The following is a 15,826-nucleotide window of genomic DNA, read 5'->3' as shown; positions in this document are numbered from 1 at the left end:
TACCTTTCACGCTAATATGTGCTAACCCATGCGCCATTGTCACAACAGCCAGCACATACGCATCCGGTAACATCCATCTCTTATGTTCCGACAAATCAACCCAACAACCATTCACATCCAACTTTCCCGTACTTTCTTTCCACTTCGTCTTTTCAGTCTCGGTGGCCTCATTCTGAATTGCTTTCACACTCTCGATAGTGTCCTCACACATACTCGATTCGGTAGGCCACCTAACCGAACTCATCACATACATTCTAGTGCTAAGATTCCGTGCAGTCTCCTTAGCAATCTCATCCGCAAAGGCATTACCACGACCAACATCATCCGTCACCTTACGATGCGCACTACATTTAACAATCGCTACCTGCTTAGGCAACGTAAGTGCATCCAAAAGATCATTCACAAGTTGTCCATGCTGAATCTTCGTACCATGCGATGTCATAAAACCTCTCTCTCTCCACAACCGTCCAAAGCTATGGGCGACGCCAAAAGCATATTGGCTGTCGGTAAACACATTCACACGTTTCCCTTTCGCTAACACACACGCTCTAGTTAGAGCGATCAGCTCTGCAGCCTGGGCAGAGTTCTGATTCAATCTTGCAGTTTCCACAACAGTATTCAATGTCACAACAGCATATGCAGTAGTCACATCACCATTCGGCAATTTAAAACATGAACCATCCACATACAACGTTCCGTCTGGATTTTCCAAAGGAGTGTTTTTAAGGTCCACTCGACCTTTTGTTTCCTCTTCAGTTCTCAAATAGCAGTCATGGGCTGCTATTTCATCTGACTCTGTGCTAATGGGTAACAAAGTTGCCGGGTTCAGGACATTACAACGTTTTATCTGAATATGACTTGCTAACAGCGTCAATTCGTACCCAGACAACCTCGCACTCGTCAAGTGCTGAGTTTTCGTACGATTCAAAAGAGTATCGACTGCATGCGGAACCATCACCGTAAGCATATTATCCATGACCAATCCTGCTGATTGTCGGATGGACACCGCAGCTGCCGCTGTTGCTCTCAAACAACTCGGCAATGCTCTAGCTACCGGGTCCAAGGTCGAGGAAAAATATGCACATGGACGTTGCTTACCACCAAAAGGTTGCGTTAAAACGCTCAAAGCACAACCTTCCCTCTCGTGAACATATAGTGTAAACAGCTTACTATAGGCAGGAGTACTTAACACAGGAGCCGAACACAATGAGTCACGTAATTCAGAAAAACTTTTCTGACATTCTTCCGTCCATGGTAAAGGAGTTGAAACATCCTTGCACGTGAGAGCTACCAATGGTTTCGCTAGCAATGAAAAATTTGGAATCCATTGCCTGAAATACGACGTGATACCTAGAAAGGCGCGCACATCTCTTTGGGTTGTTGGCACAGCCATTCGCGCAATTGCTGCAATTCTCTCTGGGGTCAACCGTCTTCCCTTCTTTGACAATAAGTGACCTAGATAGGTTACTTCTTGACAACAATATTGGAGTTTAGAAGGTGACACCTTGTGATGTAAGTCACAGAGATGTTGCAGCAATGACACCGTAGCAATTTTGCAAATGTCCTGAGTATCTGCGGCTACCAATAAGTCATCGACATATTGGATTAAGGCCGCACCAGCCGGCAACGAAAACGCATCCAGTTGACCCTTCAAGGCTTGACTGTAAATCGATGGACTCTCACAGTAGCCCTGAGGAGCGCGTTTAAACCGGAAGCTGCGTCCACCAAGAGAGAAACCGAAAAGGTCTCTGCTCTCTTCTGCAATGGGAATGCTGAAGAACGCATTCTTCAAATCGATCACCGAAAACCACGATGCAGAAGCTGGAATCAGAGTCAGTAGCGCCGTGATGTCAGGCACAACAGGAAACGGAGGAATCACAATTTTATTTACCTCCCGTAAATCGATAACAAAACGATAAACAGGTGGTTTCGAAGGATCAGTACGTTTTAGAATGGGCAGTACAGGGCTGTTGCACACGTTTCCCCGTGTTTCTTCAATTACGTCTTTCTCGATCAAATCATAAATGATCGCTAACAATGCTCGTTCACCATCAAGAGAGATACGATACTGGGGAATACGTGGCAACCGCACATTAGATTTCAACTGAACAACATAAGGGGAGATATCAAGCAGGCCCACATCATTGGGACCTGTTGCCCACAAAGATGCAGGAAGAGAACTCAATTTCGGTGGAAGCTTATCGAGAGACAAGTACATAGGAGAGACAACCCTCTCTCCTAAAGTAAGCTTTACACCCGCAGGAGAACAATACAGAGTTGCATACAAACGTTTTAGCAAATCCAGGCCCAAAAGATTTTCACCACAACCCGTAGTCAAAATCAACGGAGCTTCTAGCTCACGAGGCCCAATTGTAAGGGGCAAAGGGCGTGAAACTGGATTGCTAACGGGGGCGCCAGAGAATCCAACAGAAACATTTGTTAAGCCAGACAAAGGTGCGCCAGGGAGTTTCGAATGCATTATGGAACTTTTCGCTGCACCAGTGTCCAACAGAAAAGGCTCAACGACGCCCGATGTAGCAACTGCGACGTAAGGCCCTCTCTGATCAACCGGAACTGATACCACTCCCTCTCCTTGTCTATGGCTGTCCTAGTAATTGCTGTCGTCAGTTCCCTGATCGACGTAATAATCGTCTACATTGTACTGTGCAGATCAACCTTGCGACAATCCACGTTGATCAAAACAATTATCGGAATTTGATGAGTTATCTGAACGATCATTTTGAACACCACGACCTCTACCACGTGGTGCCTGCTGCGAACCACCACGACCTCCTCTAGATGAGTTACCACTGTTACGATCGTTTAAAACGGGACAGTTAAATTTTAAATGACCCTCTTGTCTACAATAGGCACACTGATTGTACCCCAACGAAGATCTTTGGGAAGAGGAGTCATTTCGAGGTTGTGACCTATTTGATTGCGACTGCGGTCTATTTTGCTGCGAAGTATTCTGATTCGAGCGCGGAGGATACGCCTGCTGTAACAACACTTTAGTTTTGAGTTCTTTCGTCTTTTTATCAGCGCGGTCGTTCTCCTCTTTTTCTCTGTTCTCATAATACTGTGCCGTAGCCAATATTTGAGCCGAGGTAGAAACGGCCCACGCACTCTCAGAATTTTTCAATTTATTGCTCAAATCGGGCAATAAGTTAGCGACAAATTTGTCCACGAACAACCGTTGACCACCCTCAGTGCTCATATCCTGACCACTGTGATCGATGAATGCCTCCTCAAATCTCGTAAAGAAATCAGAGACACTCTCGTCCTTTTTCTGTTTGCAAGCTGACAATTTGTCCCAATTCACCCTCATAGCTGGCATAAGTGTTTTCATTAGGGTGATTATTCTTTGAGGGAGCGCAGTAATGAGTTGTTCAGGCTTAGCCCCGCCGACTTGTCGCATATCGGCCGCAGTAAGAGTAGCCCAATCGCCACCTAAGTCATTTGCGTGATCTTCGTGCCGAATCTTAGCCCATACCGGTTGAGGTACGACATTGCCGAACAACATATCGATATCGGCAAGATTCATTACCGTAGCGTCAACAAGCTGCGATAATTCTTTATAATACCCTGCAGGATTTTTGCGAGGGTCAGGCAAAGATTGCTTCACCTGTAACACTTCAGAGCGTTTCCATGGGAGATGTATCCATACTCTCTGGAAATATGGTAGAATAATGGGATTAGCATTAGGATCGCCTGGCATCCACACTGGTGGAACTTCCCGCATAGGGAACTGACCGGACGCATCTAACTGCCTCTCAACATCCTCAACAAACAAAGCTTGAGGTATAGGAGCGGGACGGAAAGATAACAACCGTTCCACAGCACGTCGAACATTAGTATCCACTATCAGTCCATTCGAGAACTGAAGCTGTAGATCAGACAAAGCGGTCAACACCTCGTCAGGTGCATCGGCCGATATCTGATCACGCAATACTTTGCACATTTCTTCAAACACATATCTTTGTGTTGGTTCGTTGAACTGGCAGAACGTATCAAGTACAACACGTGGAGGATTTCTAAGAGGGTGCGTCATCCAACCCATCGCCATATTGTATAGCGAAGCACGCTCCCTGTTACCGGGAAGCTGACTACGTCTCTGAGGACCATCTGAACCAGCGGACCCAAAAACGGGTCCGAGAGAATGGAAAAAACTAGCCGCAACAGGAGAAGTACGACTACGAGTAGACGGAGAAGTATAGCACAAGGGACTAACAAGAGAAGAGGTAGAAACAGAAGAAACAACAGGAGTAAGTAGAGCAGGAGCAGTAGCGGGAGCAGGAGGATGTGGAAGCGGACGAGCAGTAGGAATAGCAATAGGCAAAGGAGCGGGAACAGTCTGAAGAACGGGTGCAGGTTGAGGAACAGGTACAGGGGGAGCCACAGGAACTGCGGTTCCCTGTACATACGGAGGTGGTGACTTCATAAGATAAGACATTAAAGGATCCTCAACTGATTCGTCCTTCTTATCCGACTCCGTTGGCAAAGCAGGATAGCACTTATCTGTGGACATACGCTGTAGCCTGTCAAACACTTCCTTTTCCTTAACCTCCTTATCACGCTGAAACTGCTCTGCTTTCTTTACAATGGTAGCAACACCATCTCTCTGATTACGTTTAGTCTGTCTGATCTCTTTCTGTCGGGCTTCTTTACGCCACAACCGAAAGGCATCAAACATGGCCGGCCTTGACTTTCTCTCGAACAATTTAGCCTCAAGATTATCTAAGATTGTTGTCTCAAAACTACCATGAGGTGGCCAACTAAGGGCACCATCTTTCCTAGTGTAACGGATCCAGTAATCATTAAAAGTAATGGGGCCTAGCCCGTGTTTGCTGTACAGCTCATAAGTTGGAGTTCCAACCGGAGGTATCGGACACGAGTCCTCCAGTCGGGAATCCGTACCACAACGTCTGAAACAACTAAACAAAGTACTGCGACCAGGCATCTTGTACACTAGCCGAGTTTCACAAACGTCAAGGGTTACGGGATTTACCAAGTCCCAGCAAAGAGCAAAAACCCTCGGTTTTTGGAGACTGCAGACGTCAAATATCACAACAAAGTACCAAGAACTACAAATGCAATGGAACCATGCAACAACTAAGCAACCACAACCAAGAACTCTGGGAGCGACCCACAAATACTTAACTCAAAGATCGATGGCGTCACCAGGAAGGCCCGTCAATCGTCTCGCTATACCAAGGTCTACGCCAGGCGCCAAAACAGGTCTACAGTCAGGGCAGCAGTCCGTCGCAGCCGTCAGGAGGCGGGAATCTTCGCGGGAAAAGTCTTCGGGCCACTTGTTTCGACAACAGGATCGATGAAGCGGAGTGCACCTTCCCTCGGAGATTTCACACGAAGTTCCTCACGATCGTCGGGCTTGGACCGGTACCACTGATGCAGCCCCACATGGGGCGCCAACTGAAGGACTGGGTTCTTTAAGACCCAGCGGTGCCAGGGGACAACACCTGAAACCTTTGTGGGTAACCTGCTCCGGCGTACGAATGACAGAGAGTTGGGACACTTCCTTCGGCGTCAAAGATTCAAGGTTTATTTACTGCAGGGAAACACAGAAGTCACAGGAAGTACAACGAGTGTAGTTCGGGGAGACTGCTTCAAATTGGTTCTGTGGATCGCTCCTTTTATACACGATTCTCCCATAGGTTTACATGGTACACAAAGGTTTACGACTTGGTTCCCACAATTATCCCCGAGAGGGGTCGCAAGGTCCGGAATATAAGTGCGGAAACATTTGGCGGTTCCCAACTGTAAAAACCCATCTTCCCACCATTAGTACATTCCAATCAGCAGTAAAACAGATCGAAGAAGGAACAAGAACAGGTGTGGAGGAAGATGGAGACAGTGGGGAGATTGGAAAGGGTGTAAAAGGGGAGGTATCGGGAAACACGAGCTACAGGCATCAAAGGGACGTGCCTAATGAGATGCACGGCTGAGACAATACACCGGCACGTCAAGATGAGCCTCGAGCGGGGCCATCTGCCTTACAGTATCATCCCCCTCGTCATAAAGACACTTTCAAAGGACATGTGTCTTCCGCAGATATCTAGGGAATCCCAGGGTCACGAAGCGGACGACGTCCGTTCGCTGGCTACTTGAGGGCAAGAGACAAAATGGATGCCGTATCTAAGATGGAACCCGTGGGTACAGATGAAAAACCCACGTAACAAACGAACAGTTTAAGTTAGCACAGCGAAACTGCGCACACTTACTAAACTTGTCATTTGCGGTTCGTAGATACCAGACTCGACCATATCCGTGCGAGTCGAAAACACCACTTACAATTGCCACGGAACCTCAAAGTGTGTGAATATAGTTGAGTTATTGCATCCAGGAGTTTTTCAGGAATCCCCCATTTTTTCAATTTACCCCATAGAGCTGCCCTTGGGACCCGATCAAACGCCGCTTTGAAATCAACAAAACAACAGTGTACTGATCTAGATGTTACAATCGTTTTGTCAATAATTACAGATAGTGTAAACAAATTGGTTGTGGTCCCTGAATTGGCAGTAAAGCCTGTTTGGTTCATTGGTAACAGTTCGCGCCGTCCTGCCCATGCCTTTAGCTCCTTCAGAAGTATGCCTACGTAGTGCATCGCCTCAATGTCCAGGATGGTTATTAGTCTGTAATTGCTTGGGGTAGCACGGGAGCCTGATTTATGGATTGGATGAATTATTGCTCCGTGCCAGGAGTCTGGAATAGTTGAAGTTCTAAGTGCAAAGTTGAACAAGTTGGTAATGTGTCCCGACCAAAGAGCTATTCTGGATTTAAACAGTCTCTGGGGTAAGCCATTGGGGCCCGGAGCCCCATCCGGTCTTGCTTTTGACATAGCGTTGGCCACCATTTCTTCCGTGATCTTGATGTCGTCTGAGTGGTAGTCTGCACAGATTGTGCTCTTGCGCCTACAGATGCTTGGTGACGCTACTGCTCCTTTGGAAGGGCTGCTTCCTGTTGGCGCCATGCTCTCTGGAGACTTAAAGTGGTCAGTCAAAAAGGCAGCCCAGTCTGATTCCTGTATGTTTGCCGACCCAACTTTTGATGGCCCCGAGTTGGTGCGGTTGATCAAGGCCCAAAATTTTCTCGCGTTGCGGTTTTTGCTTTCCCAGAGAAGCTTAGCCCATAATTGATTTTGTTGTAATCGTTTGTCTCTTTGTGAGGCCATCCTGAATGATTTTTGCGCTGATTTGTACAGGTGTCTAAGATTGTTATTTCCTGGGGATTTTATAAGTGCCCGCAAGGCGTTGTTCCTGGCTTTCTTCAATGCCCTCGATTGAATTGAGAGTGAGAACTGCCGGGTGGAGCTAGCATTATGTTGATGTTGTTGTGCAGGGAAAAGCATGACTAATTGGGAGCAAAAAGTTGTCCATACAGCAATCGGGGTAGCCATCCGATCTGTATCCCTATTGATAAGAGCCAAACTTGCCTTCATGATGTTGGGGCTTATATCGTTGCTCCATCTTAGGCGTTTCAAATTCTCGGTATGGATCCCGGTACAAGTGGTTGAAGCGGGGGTATGATACTCCGGGTTAATATTAAGGGTAATGACCTGTGGACGATGATCGCTTTCCTGTTGTGGTTGTATGCTGAAGTTGGCGAGATGATGGAACAAGTCTGCATTGCAGATGGTTAAGTCCAAAAAAGTTTTCTTATTGCCATTTGTCCAAGTCCAATCGGGGGCGGGGGGGTATCATCTGGTGTCCTTCCATTCATTACCAGGTACCCGGCGCTGTAGAATTGTAACACACAGAGCTCACACAGGGCCGAGTGCGGTTGAGTTGGAGGCTTAGATTGGTCTGGCACCTCCAGTAATGTCAGTGGGGATGGTCCGTCATAGTCTGCAGGAATGCCCTGGAAGAGATTGGTGTTGAAGTCCCCCGTCACTATGCAATCCGACTCGGGGTGGTCCCTGGCCAGATCGCTCATGATTGTGGATAGGGGCGTGGCTTGAGCGCCGAGGGAAATGGCGGCGTGAGCCCGGAGCTCCGTGCCTCTTCCCCACGAGAATCCTGAAAGCGGGGCCGGAGAGCCCGTGTGTGCCCCGGCGCCGATTGAGTGACCGGCGGTGACTGGCTGGGCGAGATTTGGGCTGCTGGCGGCGCCCCAGCGCTGAGAACGGCCGCCGATCGCTGCAGCCGCCGGAGCGGAGAGAAGATCAGCGCCGCGCAAGATGGCTGCCGCGGCGGAGCCCTGATAGACTGTGGGCTGTACAGCGGAACACACTGCCGGCGTACACAGAGGAGGCGCGGTCGCCGGCAGCGACGGATCCCACACAGCGAGAGACGCTCCTTGGACCCCGGCTGCGGTGTGCAGCGGTCGCGAGAGCGAGCGGAGAAGGCCACCCGGGAGCGCAGCTTGCGGACAGACTCCTTTGCCGGGAGGGTGAAACCCGGTACAGCGACCCAGCCCTGAGCACCGAACGAGCCTGCAGGTGAGCGGAGGCCGCCCTGAGAGAGGGACCACGGGGGACGGTGCACGGCGCTGCACATCTTGGGCCCCCCCCCTCCCCCCTCGCCCCCGCAGCGGAGACCCGTGAAGCACATGGGGACACAACGGAGGAGCCCATAGGCCAGTGAAGGGTCTTTGGTGGCGCCGGGCTCCCGGTGGCGCGACCAGCCTAACTCGCCAATCCGGCGGAGTGGGAGCGATCCTCCACAGTACCCGGGGGTCGAACACCGCGGCAGACGCTACCACTGGTGCGCAGCAAGGCCCCATAGCGCGCAGGAGCTGACCACGTGGCGGAGGCCCAGAAACAGCAGGTAGACGAGAACGGCGAGAGCGGTGAGGCCGGCTACTATGGGGAAGCTGAGAGCCAGGGCGGAGGAGGCGGCGACGTCGGATGTAGCAGAGGGGGGCCCCGCTGAGCAGACGGACCTACAGCGATTGCAGGATCGGATATTGGACGCCATAACGGCCACTAGAGACGCGCTCCATAAAGATATAGCGCAGGTGGCGTCGGGGCTGGGCTTGCTCCGGGCGGACCACGACAAACTGAAGGACAGGGTCAAGGATGCTGAAACGGTGCTCGATGTCCTGGCGCCGGCTCACAAGGCGATGGAGAGTAAACTAACGGAGGCCCTGGACCGAATACGCACCCTGGAGCGGCGAGCGGAGGACGCAGAAAATAGAAGCCGACGCAGCAATGTGCGGATCGTAGGCGTGCCGGAGACAGAGGGGACGGGGGACATGATTGCCTACATGGAGGAATGGCTGAAAACAGCGGTGGCGCCGGAAGGGCTTTCACCATTCTTCACTCTGGAGCGTGCTCATAGAGTCCCCTCAGGACCTCCCAAGCCCGGGCTCCCACCCAGACCGATCATAGCCAAGGTGCTACACCACAAGGACAGAGATCTGCTCCTGCGAAAAGCTCGAGAGGATGGCCCTTTTCAGATAGCGAACAGCAGAGTCACACTTTTCCCGGACTTCACCTTCGAGACGCAGAAGCAACGGGCCTCCTTCCTCACAATCAAGAGGGAACTACGAACTGAAGGAATTGCCTACTCCTTGCTTTTCCCAGCCAGGCTAAGAGTGGTGGTAGACGACAAGGCGATCTTCTTTGCAACGTCAGCGGAAGTCTGGGACTGGTGGGAGACATACAAGGCCGGGACTGACGGCGCCAAGGCAAGAGAAGAGCGGGAGAAGGAGCGGGAACGCTCGCCCAAGCGGCTGCGGAAATCGAAGAGACTATGGAAACGAGGGCGGGGGAAGCTGGGACCAACGGCCTCCCAAACTGAAGCGGAGCGGCAGGCTGCGTTGCTGGAAGTGGAGAAGCTCGGACGGGCGGAGGGCCCCGGATCTAGGGGGGCCACGGACTCGGACACTCATGTATCGGCCTCTGGCTCGGAGTCGGACCTGTCGGGGATTCATCGCACAGAGGGACCGCTGGTGACACCGCAAACGGCGGACGAGATCCTGAATATATGAACTGCTGGCGGTGCAGAGTGGGTAATGTTTGAATGGCTGGGAGGGGCACCATTGACTATGCACATAGCGGGGGCCGGGGCACACCGAGGGGTTCAGAGCAGGGTGGTCATGAGGAATTGGGGAGGGAGCGAGGAGCTGGGCGGCGCAGCCCCCCTCTGGACGAGGCCGCGCTCCGTAGGCCCTTAAGGCACCCACAGCTACGGCTGTGTAGTTGAGACCTGGGTCATCAGGTATGGGAGTTTGGATGGGGACTGATATTTCGATATTGGGGCCTGTTCTGGGGGAGGGGGGGGGCTCCACAGTTGGCGATTGTTTACTCTTATTGAAGTTGTTGACCCTGGGTGTACCATGGGTAGGACTGTTGAGAAGATTTGTTTTGTTCAGGGGGGGCACCACCACCGTCAAAGGGCAGGAACTGGAGGGAGTGTTTCGACCGGATCACTGGGACAATGGCTAATGTGAATGGGCTGACCTGTATTACTTGGAATGTCCGGGGCCTACACACTATGCAGCGCAGACACAAAGTACATGCCTATTTAGTGCGGAGGGGAGTACACATTGCAATGCTGCAGGAGACGCATCTTACGCGGCAGGAGGGGGCGGCGCTACAGAGGAGATGGCGGGGACAGGTTTTTCACACCAGCTACTCGGCCTATGCGCGGGGGGTACTCATTTGGGTTAGAGCGGGCACACCTTTCCAGCTCACGCGCCAATGGGTAGACCAGGAAGGGAGGTATGTGGTGGCGGAGGGGAAGCTAGAAGGTAGAGATATTGTGTTAGCTAGTATATATGCCCCGAATACGGACCAGTTGGCTTTCCTCGCGACACTATCAGGGACGCTGGCCCACTCCCTGGCGGGCCCGGTCCTGCTGGGGGGCGACTTTAATTCCATTGCCGACCCCTTGCTGGATAGGTCCCCCCCCCCCCCCCCCCCCTACGTGATTCCCCAGTTCACAGGCTATCTAGAGGTAGGAGGGAATGGCAGGAGAGCTGGGGACTTACGGATGTCTGGAGAGGGCAGCACCCGACTGACTGGGATTATTCATTTTTCTCCGGGCTCCATGATTTGCATGTCCGATTGGACACGATACTCTGCTCCCGGGGGGTGCTACCATGCGTCACTGGATCGGAGTACCTATCGCGAACTATCTCAGACCATAATCCACTCCTGATCCGGCTAGCGTGGATAGCGGAGAAGCCCAGGGTTCCGCTCTGGAAACTGCGACCTGAGACCCTAGAGGACCCCCTGTTCGAGGCGGCCCTAGCGGAAGGAGTGGCCTTATATTTCACGGAGAATGAAGGGACGGCGACCTCTAGAGCAACGGAATGGGACGCCTTTAAGGTAGTGGTGAGGGGTATCTGTATCAAGGATTATGTTGGCGTGCGGAAAGTATTGCTGGGCGACTTGGCTAAGGCGGATGCTAAGCTGAGGGAGGCGGAAAGGGGGCGGCCCGGACACCCAGAACTCCAGGAGACACTTTGTTCGGCTAGGGAGGCGGTAGCCATTGAGGTAGAGAGGCTCCGGGCCTTTGACTACAAGCGATATGTGCTGCGCTCCCATGTTGACGGTGATAAGGCGGGCGCCCTCCTGGCATGGCTCTCGAACCCCACGAGACGATGCGCTCCCATACTTCAACTGAGGGATACAGCGGGCGTGATACAACACACTCAGCTGGGCATAGTCAACGGCTTCCAGAAATATTACGAGGGCCTGTACAAGAGTGCCCCGAGAGACAGGACGGGGCTGGTAGAACCCTTCCTGGCTGATCTACCCCTACACCAGCTGGAGGCTGAGCAGGTGAAAGACTTAGGGTCGGACATTGAAGTGGGGGAGATACGATCGGCGGTGCGGCGCATAGCGCGGAACAAATCGCCGGGAATAGACGGGCTCCCCATAGAGTTCTATAACAAATATCTGGATATACTGGCACCGCGACTCCTGACCGTTTATAAAGAGGCCAGGGTGACGGGCCGACTACCGCAGTCAATGCGGGAGGCATTAGTGGTTCCGCTACTGAAGCCCGGCAGAGAGAGTAGTGACCCTGCGTCCTATCGACCACTTTCTATGCTCACCGCGGATTATAAGATCCTGAGCTCCATACTAGCGGTGAGGCTCCTGCCTCACATGTCGGGGCTTGTGCACGGGGACCAGAACGGTTTTATACCAAAGCGCAACACCACAATAAACATCAGAAGGCTTGTCCGTCTCATGGACGGGCTGGAAGGCGGGGCTGGGACGGAACTGGTTCTCTCGGTCGACATTGAAAAGGCCTTCGACAGCCTCGAATGGGACTATCTCTATGCTGTCATGGAGCGTTTTGGGCTGGGAGCTGGTTATATTCATTGGACGAAGGTCCTTTATGCGGAGGCGATAGCAAGGGTGAGGGTGGGACCGACGGTGTCCCTCCGCTACCCGGTGGAACGGGGCACTCGTCAGGGCTGCTCCCTCTCGCCGCTTCTATTTGCACTGGCTATCGAGCCGCTGGCGGCCGCGGCCCGAACGGGGCGGCACATCCGCGGAGTGCGGGCCCGGGACGGGCAACATTTCATCTCGCTATATGCCGACGATTTACTATTGTTCCTCTGCGACGGCGTCGAGGGCTTGCAGAGAGCGGAAGCCCTACTAGAGAGCTTCGGAGAGATGTCGGGCCTGAGGGTTAACTGGCCCAAGACGAGTTTGTTCCCACTACTGGAGGGCACTGCCCAGCCGCAACACCGGTCGGAGGCGGCCTGGAACCCTACCTGTATTAAATACCTGGGGGTCCATATTTACCATAAGCCGGAAGACATGTTTGAGGGCAACCTGGGGCGGTGCGTGCGCGGACTGAGGGGCTGTATGGTCTTCTGGGCCACATTGCCACTCTCGGTGGCGGGCCGGATTTCCCTACTGAAGATGGTTGCCCTACCGAGATTATTGTATTACTTCCGGACGCTCCCAATCTGGCTACCTGGCTCCTTCTTTAGACTACTTAAATCTCAAATTACGACGTTCATCTGGGGAGCGGGACGGTGCAGAGTGGCGCTGGCAACGCTTTCTCGCCCGAAAGATGAGGGTGGTCTGGCGGTGCCGGACTTTGAGCTCTATTACCTAGCGGCCCAACTGCAGGTCTTCACGCAGGAGGTAGCGAGGGTGTTTCGGGCCCAGAGGACGAAAGCTTGCGAGGGACGCCCAGACACGTCCTGGCATACATTACCCTCCAGCAGCGGCTGGACAATCGGGATTTGTCGCTGGAGCAGCGCACGTACCGTCAATGTTGGAACCGGGCCCACAGGAGAGCGGGTGTCCAGCGCCCATATGCGCCTGAGATTCCCCTGGGCATGTTAACGGCCTTGCCACATGGCGGCGACTGGTCGGGCCTACAGGAGTGGGAGGAAGCAGGAATACAGGTGGTCGGGGACCTCTTTGAAAATGGCGCACTGCTCCCGTTCCAGGAGTTGACAGAACGCTTCGGCATCCCGAGAGGGGGATTTCTGCTTCATGCAGCAGTAAGAAGGGCGATGTAGGCCCACTTGGGTACGGGACTAGAGGAACCTGGGACGGCAGCGGCGTGCCAGTACACTATGATGGCGGCGGGCACGATCAAGGCGGTAACGTGCCTCTACAATCGAATGATTAGAGAGAATATCCCGCCTCTTACATCCCTAAAAGCCAAGTGGGAAGCGGACCTGGGTAGGGACATACCTGACACGACGTGGGCACAGCTTGTCCGTAGGGCCCGCAACAGCACGAGAAACGCTAGGTTCCAACTGATCCACTACTATGTCTTGCATAGAGCGTACATGACCCCAGGCAGAATCAGGCGGTATTTTGGCGATGGGACAGCGGCCTGTCCCCGATGCCCGGAAGAAGGGGCCGAGCTAGTGCACATGCTGTGGGCATGCCCGGCCCTGCGGGATTATTGGCAGGACATTGGGGAGCTGTTGAATGAGGTAACTGAAAGATCTATAGAATACGGGCCAGCGGAATGTCTTTTGCACTGGTTTCCCCATACCCCCAAAAACAAACTCACGAGTAAGTTTATCGACATGGGACTGATGGTGGCCAAGAGGGAGATCACTAGGAACTGGAAGTCGAGAGTGGGGCCAACTCCACGGAAGTGGCGGCAGGAATTTCTAAAATGGGCAACGGCGGACAGCACACATAGGTACCAGCTTGCGCGCAGGACCCCTAGCCAGACAGCAGCTGACACTGCGACCTCATGGGAAGTAATGGTGCAGGCACTTAGGGATAGCGAGGCTACTGACGAAGAGGAGATCCCCGGGGCGGATGGGGCGGAGGAGGCAGGTTGAGGCCCTAGGAGCAACGGATATGCAGGGGGGCTGACGCCAGCAATCCAGGAATGATCGCAACATAGCCTTAGGCGGGTGGTGGTGAGTGGGGCGGGATAGGGGGGGGAGTTTTAGGTTTTGCGCAGGGAATGGGAGTTGGGGATTAGCGCGTAGTTCAGTAGGACTATAAAAGTAGTCATGCACATAATCCGGACACTGACCACTCCTCTATATTGAACGTCAGGCATGGAAGAGCAGAGACTTCATCGCCGCCCAACCCCCGGGTTGTGGGCATGACGGCTGTGTACTGATTGACGGAGCATATTGTGTATCTGCTAAATTTTATGACGCTACTTCTATGTATAACGACCTGTACAGGTATGACTACAATAAAAATTATTTAAAAAAAAAAAAAAATGATTGTGGATAGGCGCACCAGGTGACCCTTTTTTGACCGAGTGCTTGGGTTAATATAAACATTGAGGAAAAGGAGCGAGCGTTGCTTGGACCATGATTGAATTTTGACCCCCAGTAGCCAGTCTTCCTCAAAGTTTAGCGGGACAATCGGGCCCTTTAGAGTGTTTGAGACATAGATTGATAATCCCCCTTTTGGGTGGCCGTAGCGACAGGCTCTAATTCCGGGTTTCCATATTTCAATGAACCCTGTGACAGGGGAGCTTTGGGTGGCCCAGGTTTCTTGCAGGGCTACTAGTGCATGGCCGTATATGAAGGAGTGGGTCTCTGGGTTGGTTATTTTGTGATGGAGGCCACTGATGTTCCATGAACACAATAAGAAAATGGGGTTTGTCTTTGACCTTGTCACTGTTAGGGGACTAGATTTTTGAAGGTGCGGTTGTGCCGGTGCTTTGTGGTTTTGGTCCACTAAGAGAACGTCCTGTGGTCAGACAGTTTTCCCGCATGACAAGGCCCCCGGAAGCCATCCTCATCCTTGGGTGTTATCAGGGGCATGTTCCCAAGTTGAAAAGGGTCACTGTGTTTCTGAGATCCCTAGCGCGCTTTTTAGGATGGAATAGGGCTTAGATTTGATGCTGGCTGGGTTGCTGTCTGCTTTTGTTCCTACTCCTGGCTGGTTTAGTAACACTGTAGGGTAGCCTGGGGTAGAGTGGGGATGGATTCTTATGCCCCAGTCCCGAAAAATAGCTTTATGGTCCATTTAACACTCCTGCCCAATTGTGCAATCTAAATGTCACCAGGGTTGCCTCAGAGGGTTGAGTGCCCCTTGGGGGAAGGAATTCAATTGAATCTATGTCATCCGATTGTAGTGCTTCAAATCCCGGGCTGTCTTTTACTAGTTTTAATATATTTGATCTATTCAGGGTGTCGTGCCTCCCCCTTGATTTGTATTCGGGGACTAATAGGATGGAAGAATATTTTGAGTCTCTTTTAATCCCCATGGGGCAATGGGATTGGATTGCGTGGGGGGCTTTGTCGGATGGGGCCCCTGGTTCTACTCCTCGATGGGGGTGGGGCTGGTGTTGAGATCCTGACCTCATGGCCTCCCTACGTAGTGGGGATATTGGTTTGTGAATGAAGATTGTTTTTGATGGAATAATATCTGTGTTGAGTTTTTCCTGCTCTACCAGGG

The 15,826-nt window shown here is 52.4% G+C and overlaps 1 protein-coding gene across 1 annotated transcript in view; it reads right to left on the bottom strand.

Annotated features, from left to right (window-relative positions):
• Positions 1-7,953, bottom strand: part of LOC147715147 (Fc receptor-like protein 5) — a 515,196-nt gene extending 507,243 nt beyond the window's left edge. Inside the window, exon 1 of the mRNA XM_086919770.1 lies at positions 7,744-7,953. Coding sequence (XP_086775896.1) covers positions 7,744-7,953 — 210 coding nt within the window. The remainder of the gene's footprint in view (positions 1-7,743) is intronic.
• Between the last annotated feature and the right edge of the window lie 7,873 nt (positions 7,954-15,826).

This window comes from Lissotriton vulgaris, chromosome 5, assembly GCF_964263255.1.
Source record: "Lissotriton vulgaris chromosome 5, aLisVul1.2, whole genome shotgun sequence".
Classification (NCBI taxonomy): Eukaryota; Metazoa; Chordata; class Amphibia; order Caudata; family Salamandridae; genus Lissotriton; species Lissotriton vulgaris.
This window is presented reverse-complemented; position numbering and strand designations above follow the sequence as displayed.